The following is a 1,985-nucleotide window of genomic DNA, read 5'->3' as shown; positions in this document are numbered from 1 at the left end:
GCACTTATTAATGTGTGTGTACACTTCCATTTCATGCAGCTTTAACAATGGAGCTGTCTGGATCTCAAGCCATCTTTTTGCCGCCTTGGAGCGCACACAGATCTGATGCTGTAACTAATCAGCCAGAGGAGATGGCTGTATGTAATAACAAACGTAAATCTAGGAATATTTTGTCATACTAATCTCTCTCAGAAAGAGAATCCAGTGCCTAGAAGTAGCTTTGGTGTGGGAAACACTTCTTCAGAATATTTTGTTCTTCCTGGTACGTTAGTGCTGGGAGAACAACCAAAAGCTGATGGCACACAGATGTCATCTGCAGCAGGCAGGTTTTCCTTGCCATGGATAAATGATTTTTAGCCCTCGCCTGGATTGTCCTGCTTGCTGTGTTTGTGACCAGTGACAGCTCTGTTAGGATTTAAGGAGTGTGGTTTGTTGTCCTTCTTACAGATAGTCTGCTCATCTCTTCGACATGTGGAAAGCAGTGCTCCTGGGTCTGTATACAATACTGGCTGTGAGAGGACTGGCAAAGGGTGCTCCTTTCCAGCCAGCAGAAAAATGGAAACCTCTAGATAACCCTAGAAACAGAGACCTGGTAAGGAAATGCGGCAAGATAGATAGCCTAAGGTTTTTTTTTATGTGGGATTTCTGCTTTCTGTCATGAGAATTCTTATCTTCTAAATGTAAAGGTAAGAGGAGCCCATTAAATGTAGTGTTAGTAACTGTGCACTTTGTACAGTCAATAACCACACCCGGATGAGCGTTCTTCCCCTGTAAGATGTACCCCTTAACTGAAGAGACATTCTCGGTGTGCAGCAGTGCATAAAACTTCCTTATAGCTCCATCCAGCAGCTTCAGTTTTAAAAAACATATTCTGATTATACAACCACTCATGTTTTGAAGCAGAAGAGGAATGATTATGATGTTTCTCTCAAATGTGTACTCTGATTGCACGTTGTCTCCTCTTCTAGAAGTACAGGTAAGTTTGCATCTTTGCAAGCTTCATTTGTTGTGAATAATGGCTAAAGATCTGACAGTTACCTACAGGTAAGAAAATACCATTAAGGGGACATTTGCAAGATCTCATAAGAAATTGGTGAAGGAAGAGAGTCTGTTTCCCACAATTTTCTCACTGTTTTAAGCATTAATTTTGACTTTTAAGCAATCTTGGGGGCCTTTTCAAATCAGTTGCCCACTGTTGCTAACTCTTGGAGAACATTTCTCTTGGAGGGATATAAAACAAGAGGGTACTGTTTGCCCTCAGCCAGGGTTGTGCTGTGCCTGTTTCATAAGGGCTGAAGTTTGAAACCTCTGTGGTCCAGGGAGGAGCATGCTGATCAGTAAAGAGTGGTCTTTGGACACCACGTGAGGCGTGTAAGGCGTGGACGTGTCTGAATTATATAGCCTGTATCATACCTGTTTATGATCAAAATAGAGGATTTATTACCACATAGGAGCAAATATTACATCTACTTTGTGTCAGTAGAAAGAATTAATCTCCACTGGGCATGCTCTGTTTTCACATATGAAATATGTTCAGTTTTTCAGAACGCTCCAGGCTTATTTTTCGGGCAGGGGTCTTGATCTCAGAAAGTTCCCAGCTACTTTCACTGTGAACAATGAAGGACCAAGGCCTGTCATGTTCTACTCAGATCCTATTGCTTCTGCATTTGCAGATTATGAAGAAAGAAAAAGTTCCTTCCCAAATTATTTCAAAGGCTGAAAGATGCTGATGAGCAAGGTAAAAGAGGTGCCTTTTCCTCTGATGTCATTAGTGTAACCAAGTGAAGGATGTGAATTCAAGTGATTCTCATGTCTGTCTGACGAGAATTCTGCATATGCACAGATAATAGCGAATGCAGCTTTTATTTTCATAATTAATATCAGTAAAATTACAAATGGACACTAGTGGTTTCCTGTGATATATGTATATTAAGTTATTTAGACATAAAGATATTGCACTAAAAAAGCGTTAATTATTCTTTACA

General features: G+C 40.4%; 1 protein-coding gene across 1 annotated transcript; it reads left to right on the top strand.

Annotated features, from left to right (window-relative positions):
• The first annotated feature begins 469 nt into the window (after positions 1-469).
• Positions 470-1,720, top strand: LOC104495150 (chromosome unknown open reading frame, human C2orf66). The gene is made up of 2 exons (XM_010138085.1): positions 470-592; positions 1,538-1,720. Exons 1-2 carry the CDS (start codon positions 470-472, stop codon positions 1,718-1,720), a joined length of 306 nt encoding a protein of 101 aa, XP_010136387.1.
• The last annotated feature ends 265 nt before the right edge of the window (positions 1,721-1,985 follow it).

The sequence above is a fragment of the Buceros rhinoceros genome, unplaced genomic scaffold, assembly GCF_000710305.1.
Source record: "Buceros rhinoceros silvestris isolate BGI_N320 unplaced genomic scaffold, ASM71030v1 scaffold17916, whole genome shotgun sequence".
Taxonomy (NCBI): domain Eukaryota; kingdom Metazoa; phylum Chordata; class Aves; order Bucerotiformes; family Bucerotidae; genus Buceros; species Buceros rhinoceros.
The sequence above is the reverse complement of the archived record's forward strand: the minus strand, read 5'-3'. Positions and strand labels throughout refer to the sequence as shown.